The sequence below is a fragment of the Bos taurus genome, chromosome 14, assembly GCF_002263795.3.
Source record: "Bos taurus isolate L1 Dominette 01449 registration number 42190680 breed Hereford chromosome 14, ARS-UCD2.0, whole genome shotgun sequence".
NCBI lineage: Eukaryota > Metazoa > Chordata > Mammalia > Artiodactyla > Bovidae > Bos > Bos taurus.
This window is the reverse complement of record NC_037341.1, coordinates 37,124,228-37,139,418: the sequence shown is the minus strand read 5'-3', so window position 1 is coordinate 37,139,418 and position 15,191 is coordinate 37,124,228. Positions and strand designations below refer to the sequence as shown.

General features: G+C 38.2%; 1 protein-coding gene across 9 annotated transcripts in view; it reads left to right on the top strand.

Moving 5' to 3' along the window:
• UBE2W (ubiquitin conjugating enzyme E2 W) overlaps window positions 1-15,191 on the top strand; it is a 119,429-nt gene that overhangs the window by 55,636 nt on the left and 48,602 nt on the right. For all 9 annotated transcript variants that reach the window (XM_059893338.1, XM_025001726.2, XM_059893339.1 and 6 more), the window contains 2 exons: window positions 3,237-3,328; window positions 8,962-9,064. In XM_059893338.1, coding sequence (XP_059749321.1) covers window positions 3,288-3,328; window positions 8,962-9,064 — 144 coding nt within the window. In that variant the 5' untranslated portion in view covers window positions 3,237-3,287. The remainder of the gene's footprint in view (window positions 1-3,236; window positions 3,329-8,961; window positions 9,065-15,191) is intronic.

The following is a 15,191-nucleotide window of genomic DNA, read 5'->3' as shown; positions in this document are numbered from 1 at the left end:
TACACTGTTTGACCTTCTACCTTATCTTTTTTTTTTTTAGTACACGGGTGAATCATTAGTTTTTATTAGGGTGCTTAGTAAGTACTCATTAACACCTCTCCCCCATGTTAGTCCTGTTTTGTCTTTCTACTGCAGAAATATGAATGTGCAAGGTAGTTTATTGCCTGGTAGCAGAGACTGCTAAGGGACTGGCATGGCTTGTCTTTTAATGTAGTGACTCCACCCCCTCTGTTAAAAACATGCACCAGCTAATGTCTTGAAATGTTTGGAAAAACATGCGATGTTTGAAAGAACAAACACTTAAAATCCCTTGTAATTCCAGAGTTGAATGGTTCTCATTTGAGTTTGCAGGCAAAGTATTGGCCCCAGCGGCAGTCGTCTGAAATCTTGGCTAGAATTGGAGATTCCAGATTGGAGATTCTTCCAAATGACACGTGGTTATTGGCAGGAGGCCCTAACCTACCCTGCTGACCTCTGAATTGGGTTGTTCACAGTATGGCAAGTGATTCTAGAGAGAACAACCAAGACATAAATCACAATCTTTTATAACCTAATCTTGGGAATGACATACCTTCCTTTCTGCTGTATTGTATTGGTTACACTGACCAACTCTGGTACTGTGTGGGAGGATGTGACTACCAGGAAGCAGTTACTTGGAGATTGTCTTGGAGTTTGGCTACCACAGGCCCCTTTCTTTGTGGACATACAAGTAGTAGTATTACTGCTACTGCTAAGTCACTTCAGTCGTGTCCGACCCTGTGCGACCCCATAGACGGCAGCCCACCAGGCTCCCCCGTCCCTGGGATTCTCCAGGCAAGAACACTGGAGTGGGTTGCCATTTCCTTCTCCAATGCATGAAAGTGAAAAGTGAAAGGGAAGTCACTCAGTCGTGTCCGACCCTCAGAGACCCCATGGACTGCAGCCTTCCAGGCTCCTCCATCCATGGGATTTTCCAGGCAAGAGTACTGGAGTGGGGTGCCATTGCCTTCTCCGAGTAGTAGTATTGGGGTAGGAAGAACTTTTCTTTTTCTTCAGCACTGGTCATGTTGTCTTTTAGGGATAATTACACCAAGGCAATTCTTCTTAGCTTGCCTTTGTATCCTGTTTCTTTTGGTAGCTGGTTATGCAAGTTGACCTTCTTTTGTATCCTGATTCGTGGACAAGGGCTGTCTTCCCTGTTTTATATGAAGTTCTCAAGGTCTGGAGGATTTCCACAGCATTGTTTCCCAAACTGTGGTCATTGAAACAAGACTTGCCCAAGATGCCCTACACTGAGAGGATTCCATTACTTTGGAAACCTGTATGTTATCTTCCTCCCCTTAGAGAATCGTCATGCAAGTTAGTATATCAGACGTCTTAGAATTCCTGCTTTAAAAAAAAAGCAAAACCTTTTTTTTTTTTCACTCTAGTGTTTTTGAAAATTGACTTAATCACAAAACCTACAGGATTTGTTGACTTTAATTGAAAGTGAAAAGTGTTAAACGCACAGTCCTGTCCGATTCTTTACAACCCCATGAACTATATGTAGCCTGCCAGGCCCCTCTGTTCCTGGGATTTCCCAGGCAGGAGTGCTGGAGTGGGTTGCCGTTTCCTTCTCCAGGGGATCTTCCTGACCCAGGGATCAAACCCAGGTCTCCTGCACTGCAGGCAGAGTCTTTAGTCTTGAGCCACCAGGGAAGCCCCTGTTAAGTAAATTAAAAACCCTCTTCTACATAGACACTTTTCACAAATATATTCCCTCTTTATTCAAAACATTGTTTAGGCAGCTTTATTTCTAAGTTTTCGATAATTAAAAATTTTCTAAACTAATTTTCAGTTTGTAATTTTGCGTTTTGGAAGGCAACTGAGATCAGAAACTGCAGTTAATATCTTATTTTCTTTGTTGCTAGCAATTTTGGTATTGTACCATTTGAGGAAAAGTTTTCACTTTTGCCAAGTAAAGGAGCCATTGAGTCTCAACAAAAAAGGGAGGAGTTCTCTAATCTCTAGAGGTGTTAGATGTTGGTAGGCTTATTGAAAGATGTTATGAATTGAAAAGATCTAGAAAACTACAAACATTGATATATTGATAGTGATATTCCACTATTTTGAAAAATCAGAAACTAGTTTTTAAGTAGAGTTGTTTGAAGTTCTGAATAGGAATCCATGCTTGTGTGCTTGCTTTTTTTTCTTTCCTGAACACTTACTATGTACAATTTTATTTATTTTTAAACAAACTTGTAATTAGTGGCTGTGCTGGGTCTTCATTGCTGCGCTCAGGCTCTCTCTCGTGGTGCTCAGGCTTCTCATTTTGGTGGATTGTCCTGTGGAGCATGGGCTCTAGGGTGCACAGGCTCAGTAGTTGTGGCACATGGGCTTAGTTGCCCCACAGCATGTGGGATCTCCCTGGGGCAGGGATCAAAACCCATGTTCTCTGCATTGGCAGGCTGATTCTTAACCACTGGACCACCAAGGAAATCCTGCTTGTGTACTTTAATCCAAAAAAAAGATATTCACTAAGAATCTTTATAATGTTGCATGCACTTCTAATAACGGTTATTTTGCTTTTAAACCCATAAATTATGGACTGTTGTGGTTTTTATTTTGCTTTGTTGTGTCCTGAAAAAGAATGTCGAGTGATAATAATAAGGGAAGAATTGAACAATAAAAGCTATACAAAATAGAATGCAAATACATAGCCATTTCAGGGCATCTAATGTGTGAAAAAAATAACTTTATGTAATCTCAGGCTCTGATATATTCTGGTGTTGAAAGATTAAATTATATGTGGATGATACTGTTTTAAGAAGACAAATAGCTGAAAATTTAAATTATTTTAAACTTTTTCAAAAGACGTTTTCTATAGTTCTTCTGGAAAACCTATTTGTCTGAAATGATGCATTCTTTAAGAGTTATGGAAAACTATGATTTTTATCATTGAAAACCAGTAAAGGAAGCCCTGCTAAAACTTTTAAGCATTTATAACCTTATAACTTGGTAACTATCTTATAGCATCAATGGTTACAAATATATTTAGAAATAATTTAATAATTGTGAATTATAGGAAAGCAGTAAAAAATGTGAGAGTCAGGCATATAAAATATATAGATGTAAGGGGTTTATAAAGGAAAAGGCACGAGCATTTGGAGGAAATTTAATCAAGGATTTCAGACTTTATGACTACAAGGATATTATGTTGTAAGAAAAAAAAAGTACAAAGTTATTAATGATACTCTTTTTTTTTTTTTTTTTTTTAGAAACGACTACAGAAAGAACTGTTGGCTTTGCAGAATGACCCACCTCCTGGAATGACTTTAAATGAAAAGAGTGTTCAAAATTCAATTACACAGTAAGTATTTTAAGTTTTAAAGTACTTGTTTTTCTTTTGTTATCAATGTAAGTATGAATATATACTCATTTTAAAAATACAGAATTATTTTCTGTGTGTCAGAATTATTTTCATATTTTATCTGATTCTCTCCCACTGAGAAGTAAATACAGTAAACATATCTTATTCTGTGCATTTAAAAACACAGTTTTGTTTTATGAAAGTTTCCTGCTGATGAAGTAGCGTGTTAAAAACTTTAGCCTGACTTTGTTAGGGAGTATTCTTCACCTGTGATAGAGTAGTTTGGTATGAGGTTATTTATCAGATTTTTCAAAAACATTTGAGGCTCTGAAGTGAACTTTAGCCACCTGATGCGAAGAGCTGACTCATTTGAAAAGACCCTGGTGCTGGGAAAGATTGAGGGCAGAAGGAGAAGGGGATGACAGAGAATGAAATGGTTGGATGGCATCACCGACTTGATGGACATGGGTTTGGGTGGATTGCAGGAGTTGGTGATGGACAGGGAGGCCTGGTGTGCTCTGGTTCATGGGGTCATGAGGAGTTGGACACAACTGAGCGATTGAACTGAACTGAAGTGAATAAACTGTCAAGAGGCGCACCTCTGTCCTTGTCCCCTGAACATACAGCATGGTTGCTTTCTTTATAGCAGCGTTAGCTAAGAGAATGTCACACCCTCAGCATTCTCATTTGATAAATTAGAGACTTGTATGAGGATGAAATGTGAAGGGTAGGAGAAGGACACAGAAGTATCCTCTGATTCAGCTCCTTCCTTGGGAGTGGAGCAGAAGTTTCTTCCCAGATATGTGCCAAGAATAGTAGAGAGATACAGGTTCCTTTACAATGAGCATTTTAAAAAGAGAGCATTCCCCCTCTTGAAAATGAGCATTTGAATTAGTTTGAAATGTTTTTGAAAGTATCATCCTAAGATTTCACAACTGACTATTTGGTCTGTCCTTATCACTCCTTTGATTTAACAGTTCCATTGGAAAAAGGTAAATGTAGTAAAATGGGAGATTTTTAAGTAATTGACTCTGTCCTTAAAAAAGAAAGGAAAAAACCCTAAAATGAAAAGGGGTATAAGCCAACAAGATAAAAATTTCCTGTAAACCAACTTGTAGAACAAATTGAACAATTCAAATATTTAGTGATACAGAGACCAGAGAGCAGGAATAACCAAAACTCACACAACAGGGACATACTTATTTTCAGAAGAAACAATTTTTGGTTACCTTTGACCATGACATTTGGAGTCAGTGATTAAGACAGGAGTTAAGCTTTAAGAACAGTATTATTAAGAAAGGATCTTTTGAATGAAGTGAATTGCAAACCAAATATTAATCTAGTTAAAAGAGATGCATGTAATTAACAGGAAATAAACACTAATTTTAAAATAATATACTTTTTCTGTTGAGTTCTTTAGTTTCTTTAATCAGGTCAGGGCAGAAGCTGAAACAAAAGATAGATATTAGAGGAATCAGAGATAGGCGAAAGAGCAATGTTTTGATATAACTTCTAACCTAGTTTGAAAAAACTATGGAGGGAATTCCTTGGCTGTCTGGTGGTTAAGACTTTACAACTCTCAACTGCTAGGGCCCAGTTTCAGTCCCTGGACTGGGAACTTAAGATCCCATAGGCTGCGCAATGTGGCCAAAAAGAAAAAAAAAATTGTTGAAGTGGGATCCTATGAAGTGGGGGATATGGGTAAGGAAGATGAAGTAAGCCCATTACGCTTTATGGAAGACAGTTTGGTAGCATGTATTAAGACCTTAAAAATATTAGAATCATGTTCTCTGACCTAATATGCTATCCTTTGACCTCTATGCTCTCCTAAGGAAGGAACAGAGATACTAAAAGATCGACTTAGATCTGTTGTGGTCTCTCACTGAAATGGCACCCCTCGAGTTAACAGTCCATAGTCATCATGTAAGGCAAAAATTTTATGTAGTCATGATTGCCTTTGAAAACTCTTGAGAGAGGCTGTATTGGTATATATCCTATCTTAATATATCCAGCAAAGCTAATTTTCCCTTCATATATTTGTCTTTTTCTGTCTGACTTCACTTAGTATGATAATCTTTAGGTCTTTAGGTCCATCCATATTGCTACAAATGGCAATATTTCATTCCTTTTTGTGGCTGAATAATATTCCATTGTATACATGTACCACATCTTTATTTTTTGATTTTTTTTTGATTGAAGTATAGTTGATTTATAATATTGTGCCAATCTCTGCCGTACAGCACAATGAATCAGTTACACACATATATATATCATTTTTTAATATTATTTTCCATTCTGATTTATCACAGATATTGAGTATAGTTCCCTGTACTGTACTTTAGGACCCTGTTGCTTATCCATTCTGAATGTAACAGTTTGCATCTGCCAACCCCAGATTCCCAGTCCCTCTCTCCCTCCCCCACCATGTCTGTGCTCTTTATCTATGAGTCTGTTTCTGTTTCATAGATAAGTTCACTTGTGCCGTATTTTAGATTCCACATATAAGTGATACCATGTGGTATCTGTCTTTCTGACTTACTTCACTTAGTATGAAAGTGAAAGTGTTAGTCACTCAGTCACTCATCTGACTCTTTGCGATTCCATGAACTGTGGTCTCTCAGGCTCCTCTGTCCATGGAGTTCTCCAGGCAAGAATACTGGAGTGGGTTGCCATTCCCTTCTCCAGGGGATTGTCCCAACCCAGGTATCGAACCTGGGTCTCCTGCACTGGGGCCTGGTTCTTTACCATCTGAGCCACCAGGGAAGCCCATGATAATCTCTGGTTGTATCCATGTTGCTGCAGATGGCACCATCTTGTTTTTATTTATGCCTGAATAGGATTCCGTTGCATGCGTGGACCACATCTTTATCCATTCAGCTGCCGATGGACATCCAGGTTGTTTCTGTGTTTTGGCTGTTGTGAGCAGTGCTGCTGTGAACATAGTGGTTCATGTATCTTTTTGAATAATGGTTTTGTCCAGGTATATTCCCCAGAGTGGGATTGCTGGATCCTATAGTAATCCTGTTTTTAGTTTGTGCAGAACCTCCATGCTTTTTTCCAAAGTGGCTTTACCAAATTACATTCCCACCAACAGTGTAGGAGGTATGTATAGATGATATACCACATCATCTTTATTCATTGGTCTGTCGATAGGCTTCGAGGTTACTTCCATGTTTTGGATGTTGTAAATAGTGCTGCTATGAACATTGGGATGCATTTATCTTTTTTGAGTTAGAGTTTTAATCTTTTCTAGCTACTTGCCCAGGAGCGAGATTGCTGAATCTGGTAGTTCTTTTTTTAGTTTTTTAAGGAAACTAAACTTCATACTATTTCCTTAGTGGCTGTACCGATTTACATTCCCAGAAATAGTTTAAGAGAATTCCCTTTTCTCCACACCCAACATTTCTTATTTGTAAACTTTTTGATGATGGCCCTTCTGGCTTGTATGAGGTGACATCTTATTATAATTTTGATTTCCTTTTTTCTAATAATTGGCAATTTGGAGCATCTTTTCATGTTCCTTTTCATCTGTGTGTCTTCCTTGAAGAAGTGTTTATTTAGGTCTTTGCGTATCTTTTGATTGCTTTTTTTGCGGGAGGAAGTTAAACCCCCGTCAGTCTCATTGCTTTTTTGCTGGGGGCGGGGGGCACGGGCGTGGTGCAGTTAAGCCCCTGGCAGTCTCATTGTTTGCAAATATTTTCTCCCAGCCCATAGGTTGTCTTATTTTGTTAATGGTTTCCTTTGCTGTGCAAAAGCTTGTAAGTTTGATTAGGAGGAATGACCTGGTTTTTATTAAAGATAGTAGGTTTTTTGTTTTTGTCTTTTTAATGCAGTTTTTGCATTGCATTTTATTTACTATGTACTGGTTCTGGTGTTAGGAATATACTAAATTTTTTGCATATGCAATATCATTTATCTTTCTAACAAAACTTTAAGGTGACTTTTTTATTAACTTTAACAATTTTTTATAATAACTATTTTAGAATTTAAGTACTTAAAACAGAAGAGCGTACTGAGGGCCACACAGCTAACTAAGGGACTGTCTAATTTTGCTGTAAAATACTGCCTCTTGAGTCTGTGGTCATATCTTTTCTATCTTTACATATCATGTAAAGTATTCAGCATGCCTTCTGAGAATGAATAGTCATGCTTTTAAGGATCTCTATGTGTTCCAACCTGGTTACTTTCAGAGAGTAGCCACATTTACTATTTTATATATTCCTGAGTTTGAGTGAACTCCTGGAGTTGGTGATGGACAGGGAGGCCTGACGTGCTGTGATTCATGGGGTCGCAAAGAGTCGGACACGACTGAGCAACTGAACTGAAGTCCATAATATGTGAGGTGCTCAATAGTAGCCCAGCAGTGTATCCTCAACCTTCTTTTTGCTTCCCTGTATTTAATATAATAAATTTTTATACCTGAAAAGTATAGGATTTAAGGAATTGACCAGGTATACAGTAATTATAAGTGGCATGGTTGTAATTAGAAACTCAGATTTTTACTTCTAAAATCTGCCCTGTCATGTATGTTGTAATAAACTGTGTTCCTCTTTTTTTAAAATAATTGGAGATAGTGTGCAGTATATTATTATAAACAGATTTATATTCATGATTATTATATATGAAAATAAAGTAAGCTTATATAGATGCCATAGAAATCTATTCTGGGGTTTTTTTTAATTTATTTGTTTTAATTGGAGGCTAATTACTTTACAATATTGTATTGGTTTTGCCATACATCAACATGAAACCGCCACGGGTGTACACGTGCTCCCACCTCCCTCCCTGTACCATCCCTCTGGGTTGTTCCAGTGCACCAGCCCCAAGCACCCTGTATCCTGCATCGAACCTGGACTGGCGATTCGTTTCTTATATTATACATGTTTCAGTGCCATTCTCCCAAATCATCCCACCCTCTCCTTCTCCCACAGAGTCCAAAAGACTGTTCTATACATCTGTGTCTCTTTTGCTGTCTTGCATACAGGGTTATCATTACCATCTTTCTAAATTTATTCTGGGTTTTATTAAACGGTTGAAACATAATGAGAGACAAAGGAAAGGCCTTTTAGAGCCTTGAGTAGCCATCAGAGTAAGTGGACTGATGGCAGCTTAGCTTCCTTTTTCCTGGTTAGCTGTCTCTGGAATACTCATGAGAAAATTGATCTGACAGCTTCTGTAGTCATTGCTGACATCAACTTCTCTCAAACTAATAGCTTCTAAAATAATTGATATCAGGAAAGCAGTTGATTAGCTTGACTTTATCTATAAAATCTTTTCCATAATTGTAGAGATGGTCTGAAAAAATAAGGTACCATAAATTGAGTAAGAAGAGTGTAGACTTTGGTGTCAGTACACCAAAGTTGAGTTTTATTTTATTTTTTTCCGGACCTGAGTTAAAACTTGGCTCTGTCCTTTTTAGCTGTCTGACCTTGGTCTAGTTTTTTAACCCAGGAGTGTCAGAGAAGGGAATAGGGCCAGGAGTGTTACTACCTACTCCTGTTGGGAGGATGAAGTGTGTTGTTACACATGGGTGACTCCTGTCCCATTGCCTGGCATAGATGCGTATCTGGTGTTCTTTTTCCTCCTCACCCCAGTCCTTTATAACTGAAGTTAAATTTTTTTTTCTATTCTAGGTGGATTGTAGACATGGAAGGTGCACCAGGTACCTTATATGAAGGGGAAAAATTTCAACTTCTATTTAAGTTTAGTAGTCGATATCCTTTTGACTCTCCTCAGGTAACTGTTTTGCTTTTTAAATTTTTATTGTATTTTTAGATTATAGACAAATGCCAAATTCGTGATTTTTGACTAAGTAAAAACTTATAATCATTACAATTATATTAAGTAGATTTGTTTCTTTATCTTATTTGTAATATAATCGAGGTCATATGGACAATTTACTGTATTGAGATTTACTGTATTGAGATTAGGCTTTGCTGCTTTTGTACTTCTAAAAACTTAAGACTATTTCTGATCCATTCATGTTAAGTAGACCAAAGGGCATAAATCTAACCCCTAGGCCCACAGGTTTTTCGAGAACTTCGCATTTTGGAGTAGCTGGAGCCATGTCTTTCTAGATAAGATGATGATATTGATAGAATGACATCATTAAGAGGCAAGTGCTGTTTTGAAAGGAGCACTTCTTTGATTTCTCATTGCCGTGCTGTCTCTTGTAGCCTTTCAATACTGCAAGGGCAAAATATTAAGATATTAAATATCTAGATATCAGCCCCAAACTTGATCATTTTAGTGTGAAGCACTGTCAGTTTAGTTAATGTCTGAAAACTTGGACAAAGGGTAGTGGTGGTAGATAAAAATTTTTGAGAGCTGTTTAACTGTGGTAAATGATTAATCCTTGGAGGTTAGAGAAAAGGAGAATTTAGGATGAATTCCAGCTTTCTGGGTTGGTAAGATGGATAATGAGTTACTTGTAGCTAAATGATAAGACAGTGACTAATTCTGTGTAGCACTGCTAGGTGATCAGGTGTTGTAGATCATGAAATTTCCCAAATTACCTGAAATTCAGTGTGTTAGGTGCTGCTGCTGCTGCTAAGTCGCTTCAGTCGTGTCCGACTGTGCAACCCCATAGATGGCAGCCCACCAGGCTCCTCCATCCCTGGGATTCTCCAGGCAAGAACACTGGAGTGGGTTGCCATTTCCTTCTCCAGTGCATGAAAGTGAAAAGTGAAAGTGAAGTCGTGTCCGACTCTTAGTGACCCCATGGACTGCAGCCTACCAGGCTCCTCCGTCCATGGGATTTTCCAGGCAAGAGTACTGGAGTGGGGTGCCATTGCCTTCTCCGTGATAAGTGCTAAAATATGCTATTTTTGAGGAAATTGATATTTTATTGCTACTTTTAAGTTGTTGTTCACTTGCTAGGTCTTGTCCTACTTTTTGCAACCCCATGAACTGCAGCATGCCAGGCTTCCCTGTCCTTCCCTATCTCCCAGAGTTTGCTCAAGCTCATCTCCATTGAGTCAATGATGCCATCAAACTATCTTCTCTCTCCTCACCCCCTTCTCCTCCTGCCCTCAATCTTTCGCAGCATCAGGGTCTTTTCCAATGTGGCCAAAGTACTGGAGTTTCAACTTCACCATCAGTCCTTCCAATGAATATTCAGGGTTGATTTCCTTGAGGATTGACTGATTTGATGTCCTTGTGTCCAAGGACTCTGAAGAGTCTTCTCTGGCACCACAGTTTGAAAGCATCAGTTCTTCGGCGCTCAGCCTTCTTTATGATCCAACTCTCATATCTGTACATGACTACTGGAAAGACCGTAGCTTTGACTAAATGGACTTTTGACGGCAAAGTGATGTCTCTGCTTTTTAACACGCTAAACTTTTCTTTTTAATTTTGTGGCTGCTATCACCGTCCACAGTGATTTTGGAGCCCAAGGAAAGAAAATGTCACTACTTTAAGTAGTGACACAAATAGCTTAATCTTCTTTTAGCCATGTGGGAGTATAGATGGAAGTCAACTTTTGTATTGTGCTGTAGTTAAAAAGATAATTGTTTCAAGGCATAGTATTAAATGGAAACTGATTCCTTGAGTTCTGAAGTTTCTATGTGAGCAGAAAAGTAAGATGTTGGGGGCTCATTTTTATGTTTTTCTAAAAAAAGTGAAGAAATGTGTCTTGTCGTGATCTCTGGGTTTCTGTAATAACCACACATCAACTGTAATCAGAAACCAAATGTATTCCTTCTCTTCAGAAAATAATCTTCACTTTCTGTTGTTGCCTTTGGCTTATCAGCATCATCTTAACTGTTTTTGCTTGAAGGCAGTGAGGTATCCACTGTTCTCAACCTGTTCCTCTACCTCACTTCAGCTAAATCCCTTCAAGGCCTGTGAAGGAAGAATAGGAATCATGGAATCAGAAACTTTGCCTTAGGGAATACTGGAGAAGGTTAACTGTGGAAACTCACAAATCTTAAAAAAAAAAAAAAAAATTCTCTAACCATGAAACTAGGTCTAAGGTATTCTCTAAAACTGTGTTCTTCATTCTAAATCAAATGTCAAACTTAAGCATCATTTGAATTTCATCTTTAATATTTTTGTGAGAGCCTTCGTCATAAATCCTATCAGATTGTATTCGTTATCCTCTTCCCTGATTTCACTCCTGCTTACTGGTCTGATTTTGGTGTCCTCTAGCTTCTTTATCGGAGAAGGCAATGGCACCCCACTCCAGTACTCTTGCCTGGAAAATACTATGGACGGAGGAGCCTGGTAGGCTGCAGTCCATGGGGTCGTTAGGAGTCGGACACGACTGAGCGACTTCACTTTCACTTTTCACTTTCATGCATTGGAGAAGGAAATGGCAACCCACTCCAGTGTTCTTGCCTGGAGAATCCCAGGGACGGGGGAGCCTGGTGGGCTGCCGTCTATGGGGTCGCACAGAGTCGGACACGACTGACGCAACTTAGCAGCAGCTTCTTTATTCTTCTCACACTTTAATGTCTTTAACCATCTTAAGCCACCAACTCCCAGATTTCCAGCTCTGTTTACATTCTCTTCCTTTTGAGGTTTAATTTCATGCCCTTGTTGGGCAGCTCTACTTGAACACCTCCTGACATCCCAAATTTAACACAGCTAATAAACTCAGTTTTTTTCCTAATAACAAAATAAGAGAATTCTCTCTTTGGTTTCTGTTCACCCATCTTCTTGTGTTAAATTTCTTTCCTTTCCCTCATTCTTAAGTGTGGTTTTTCAGATCCTTTCACAGACGTAAGGCAGTCTGATCACTTTTCTTAAGTTATCATCAGTGCTGTGTGGTCCAAGTTTATAGTTTTCGTTTGGACTATTACAGAGTAGCCTTTAATTCTTCCCACTCCTAGAGATCCTCTCACATTGCTGTTGGGTTTCTTTAAAGGTGCCATTACCTCATTGGTTTTCCCACATACATCCACCACCACCATCCTCACCCTTCTCAGTAAATCCTGTGATGGTTCTTACTTCCTGTGGAGTCAAGCTTAACAGTCCAGTCTCTTTATGGTCAAGTCTGAACTGAAGCATTTCAGCCACACATTAACCTCCATGCCTTCTATTGTATTGTAGTATTTGCATCATACTTTATTAATGTAACTTTCATTCTGATTCTATCTTGAAACAGCTCAATGAAATAGAGGAAATAGATTCATCCTCCTTTAATGTGAGGGAATTGAAGCCTGTAGAAGTGAATTGTCTTGTTTATGGTTTAAAAGCTAGTTATTAGAACAATCAAGAATCAAACCCAATTTACTTTTCTCCCATTCTGCTGATTAGATGTGAATACCAATATGGAAAATATCTGCTTATTCATTAATTGGCTCAGTGGTAAAGAATCTACCTGCTAAATGTAGGAGATGCAGGTTCAATCCCTGGGTTGGGAAGGTTCCTTGGGAAAGGAAATGGCAACCTACTCCAATATTCTTGCCTGGGAAATCTCATGGACAGAAGAGCCTAGTGGGCTACAGTCCATGGGGTGGCAAAGCAGTTGGACACGACTTAGCAACTAATCAGCAACAAAAAATTCATTAAGTAATGTTATTTCGGAAAATTAAAGACTACATGTAGAATGATGTGGAAACCCTAGGGCAGTTGTTCCAGTCCTTTGAAATACGAAGATCCCCTTTTAACATCAGTTAATTTTATGGTCCCTCCCATGTCATAGAAGTTATATGTTCTGTTACCCATGATTGAGAAAATGACAGAGCACTGGAAGTCCAGTAATACTTTTAAATGATTTTAAAGTTATTTTAATCATATTATCTATATGGTTATAAAATAATTATAAAGGGTCCAGTACTCAGAGCTTAATGTACATATAGATTTGAAGATTTTTCTGATAGCAAAACTTTGCTGAGGTCCATTGCTCTGGACAAGTGGTTGTGAAATTCCCCATTCACTGAAAATTTTATTTGATGAGATGTGGAAGCACACGGTTTTAGGGAGGCCAGATAAGCGATGACATTGACCCAGGTGAGAGGTGATGGTGATTTGGACCAGAAGGGTAACCATGGAGGTTGTGAAAGTGGCCATATTTTGGACCTATTTTAAAGGTGCTAAAAAATATACTTGCCTTGATTGTAAAGCTTTAGAAACATTGTAGCAAATAGTGTCTTCATCTTTCTGTGGTCTGATTCTCACACTGCTTTGTGAAAACTATTAATATTCATTCCACTGATCCATATGAGATGACTAAAAAGGGGAGAATTGAATTGAAAACTATTTTAAAATTCTTGTCCCCAACCACTTTTGTCAAATATTTATCATATATGCTAGACTATCTATGTCATATATATTATTCATAATTAGATTATTTTAGTTTATGAAACTGTCTACTTGTATGTTCAGTTTTTATAGTTGCCCTGTAAGTATTCTCATCTACTTGCAATTTTAATCAGAGAACACATTCCCTCTTATTGTCCCTATAGAAACCTTGGTGTCCATGTTGTAGATTGGCTTTTATAATTATAGCCTGTTTTGTATTGCTCATTCTATGTATATTGTATTTTGACCTATCTTGACATACCATATTCAGTGTCTGACTTTCTAATCACTTGTGGAGCGTTAGTCTGAACACATTAGTATGCCTGTGTTGTGTAAGATCTTAGTACTGTGAGGTCAGTGAGTACTGAGCTTGATGTTTAAAGTCCTCAGGTATAACAAGTAACATGAATTTCATATTAGAAACAGTTAGCTAATATCCACCCTTTATATTATCACTTTCGGTAGCATTCAGTTTAGATCTTATTAGTTTTATGAACAAATAATACATTTAGTACCCAAAGGTTACCCAGAGGTTGATTTGCTTAAAATTTTAGGTTGTATGTGGGAAATGCGTTCTTACCTCCAAAAGCATAGTTCTTTCTCAGCTCTCATCTGCTTTTGAATTTGAGCCACACAGATAGTTGGGTATTTGGAAATTTAGAGACACTTGAGAGCTGCTTCTTATGCAGACTCAGAATTTCAGATGTGGTTCACATACATTAGATCTAAGATCCTTTTCTAAATTTTTTTCCATTAAACAGCTTGTTCTTGAAAGTCTGTAATTCCATTTTATTCAGTTTGATTTACGTAATGGGGAATATGTGCAGTTGTTTAATCTGAATGACTACTTTCAATCTGAAAAAATTGTTTAAAAAAACAAATTAGCAAAACCCTTTATTCCCTTTGGTTTCAAATTCATTGTATTCAATTTTCTTGTCACATCTGTGTTAGATAGTTTATCAGCTATTTGCAACTCCCTTGGCCCCCCAAAAATAGGTTTTCAACTCTGAAAAGTTTAAAGACTCTTAAGTTTTCAGAACCTATTTAGCTGCATTAAAAAAGCTTGAAATGTCCATTTCCTCCTCAGGCTTGTACTGCATATTAAATAAACAAGGACAGTTAAGAGTGTGGCCTTGAAAAATTTCACCTGTGATTACGCTTGTGTCCTGTGCAAAGAACCAGAACAGCAAAGTTTACATCAAAACTGTCTGTTCAGACAGCTTACCAGACTTCTACGTGAATAAACTGTTGAAAATGTTTTTTCTTCTATCTCAGGAATTCTCCTCTGGCATGGAAACTCAGCCTTTCTCTCTTTAGACAAACTCCTAGGGGTTACCTGTACCGTGTGTGCCATGTGCAACACGTCACTTCACGTGTTTCGGGTTGTTGGAAGTTTTAGACTGGCTGCATTTGTCCTGAAAGCAGCATGTTTAGTCTCCGGCCATACCACCCTGATCTTGTCTGATCTTCGATGCAGCAGGTTTAAAATCCCGTGTTTTTCGTTTTCTTTCTTTTTTTTTTTTAAGCATTCAGTTCAGTTCAGTCACTCAGTCATGTCCGACTCTTTGCGACCCCATGGACTGCAGCACACCGGGCCTCCCTGTCCATCACCAACTCC